This window comes from Salvia hispanica, chromosome 3, assembly GCF_023119035.1.
Source record: "Salvia hispanica cultivar TCC Black 2014 chromosome 3, UniMelb_Shisp_WGS_1.0, whole genome shotgun sequence".
Taxonomy (NCBI): Eukaryota; Viridiplantae; Streptophyta; class Magnoliopsida; order Lamiales; family Lamiaceae; genus Salvia; species Salvia hispanica.
Window position 1 is genome coordinate 25,208,926 of NC_062967.1, and position 1,964 is coordinate 25,210,889.

At 33.8% G+C, this 1,964-nt stretch overlaps 1 protein-coding gene across 1 annotated transcript; it reads left to right on the forward strand.

The window, feature by feature from the left end:
• The first annotated feature begins 345 nt into the window (after positions 1-345).
• Positions 346-1,683, forward strand: LOC125212710 (CASP-like protein 4D1). Its single transcript, XM_048112946.1, has 3 exons — positions 346-491; positions 1,248-1,383; positions 1,465-1,683. The coding sequence occupies exons 1-3, from the start codon at positions 346-348 to the stop codon at positions 1,681-1,683; spliced, it is 501 nt and encodes a 166-aa protein (XP_047968903.1).
• Positions 1,684-1,964: the final 281 nt, after the last annotated feature.

A 1,964-nucleotide genomic window follows, 5' to 3' on the forward strand; every position in this document is an offset into this window, starting at 1 on the left:
GAGTAAAAAGTGCATATCGGCCGTCAAATGCACATCGTACAGCACGAAAATAAGACGAAAATGTGCGTCGATAGAACATTCACAAAGCAAATCTCTCAACGTGTACGCGTTTTAGCTTATCTTATGTAACGCTCTATACTTTTATATATTCACATAATTTGTCATTTATGTACAATTGTGCCAATTTAGTTGGCACGAGGCCTGCAAATATATGTTCACAATGTCCCAAGACAAAAACAAAACATCGAAAAGTCCGATGTAAAATTGGTCTTATAAAAAGGGTCCCAATAAATAACCATGTCATTAAACTTCAAACTAGATTTAGAAGAATTTGAGAGAAATAATATGGCGAGTTTAGGTGCATTAAGAGCAATTCTGGCGTTGAGGATACTGAGTCTGCTAACGCTAGCTGCCTCAGCTCTGCTTATGGGTCTCAACAATATCAGTGTTGATGGTGTAAAGATTAAGTTCACTGATCTCATTGCATACAGGTCATACATTTGGAGTATCATCTTTCATTTTTTAAATTTCTATACACTTCATCTATAAACTGCAATTTTGTTTTTTTGGTTGGGCTACACTTCAATAGCGTAATTAGGATATATATCTCATAGGGTTAATTGCTTATAAAATCACAAAGTTTGGTCAGATTTTGGTTTATCATACACCTTTCAAATTTTGAATGATAAATCACGAAGTTTCAAAATTTTCTCACAATAACTTTTTTGGATGGAAATTCGAGGTTGAATTGGTGCACACGTGTAAAATTTTGGTGTTGTTAATTATTAGTGACGTAAAAGTATAATAATATAACGATGTAGACAACTACACGATACAATTTTGAGAGATTAAGAAACTTAAAACAATGCTTCATAATTTGATAATTGCTAGTAATTTTTTAAATTTCATGATTTGTCTTTCAAATTTTGAAAGATGTGGGACAAACCAGAATTTGATCAAACTTTGTGATTTTATAGGTAATTAACCCTATCCCATATTATAGGTTGATGAGCTCTAGTAGATATAAATAAACCCTAATGATGATTAATTTTTGAGATATTAACATGATGAAAAAAACAAATTAAATACTTAGTGAGTCACTACTCTTACATAATCAATTGATTTTATGATGAAATCTCACTAGACTTTGATTTATCTCCAGAGACCATGCATCGTATTATATGTTTCGATGTATGCACACAAATTATTATCATGAATTTAGTACATATTTTTGTATGTATTGGCAGGTATGTGTTTGCTGTTGGCGCAATAGGATTTTTGTACAACCTAATCCAACTCCCATTTGCAATGTACAATGTGGTGCAAAAGAAGAGGCTGATACGCAACGGCTGTCTCCCCGAATTCGACTACTTCGGAGATAAGGTTCAAATAAAATGACACATTTCTTGTCACGTTGTTACACAATTATGGGAAATAATTAAATAAAATTTGAAAATGCACCAGGTGATTGCGTTGTTATTGGCAAGTGGAGTAGGCGTCGGATTCGGAGTCACATTCGAGCTTAAACGAACCTTCGACGACGCATTTAGCAGTGAGGTGAAGAAATATCTAGACCGGGGCAATATTTCGACCGGGATCCTGCTGGCCGGAACCGTTTTCATGGCTCTCCTTCTGGCTTACTCCTCCACCCGTCGTTCAGCCACAACGGGGCTCTTCAAATAATTAATTTAATGGAGCAGTAATACATTTGCCACTACTTGTTTATTGTTCTTAATTCTTTACCTGTGTTTTTTCTAAGACTGGAAAATTGGAGTTTCCATTTATTGAATAAATTAATCATTGATGATGTATCAATTTCTTGTATCATCAAATAATAACTGTCGTGACATTTAATTAAAATGAATTGATTAAATTCATTTTTTTCTTAGTCGGTGTGTTACTATCTTTTGTAGGAGGTCCAGAAACCGACTAAGTAGGTTGCTTGTTAAATTAGACTTAATTTA

Coding starts and splice junctions, on each gene's coding strand:
- LOC125212710 (XM_048112946.1), top strand. CDS start 346: ATGGCGAGTTTAGGTGCATTAAGAGCAATTCTGGCGTTGAGGATACTG. Junction 492..1,247: donor ACTGATCTCATTGCATACAG/GTCATACATTTG, acceptor ATGTATTGGCAG/GTATGTGTTTGCTGTTGGCG. Junction 1,384..1,464: donor TCGACTACTTCGGAGATAAG/GTTCAAATAAAA, acceptor AAAATGCACCAG/GTGATTGCGTTGTTATTGGC.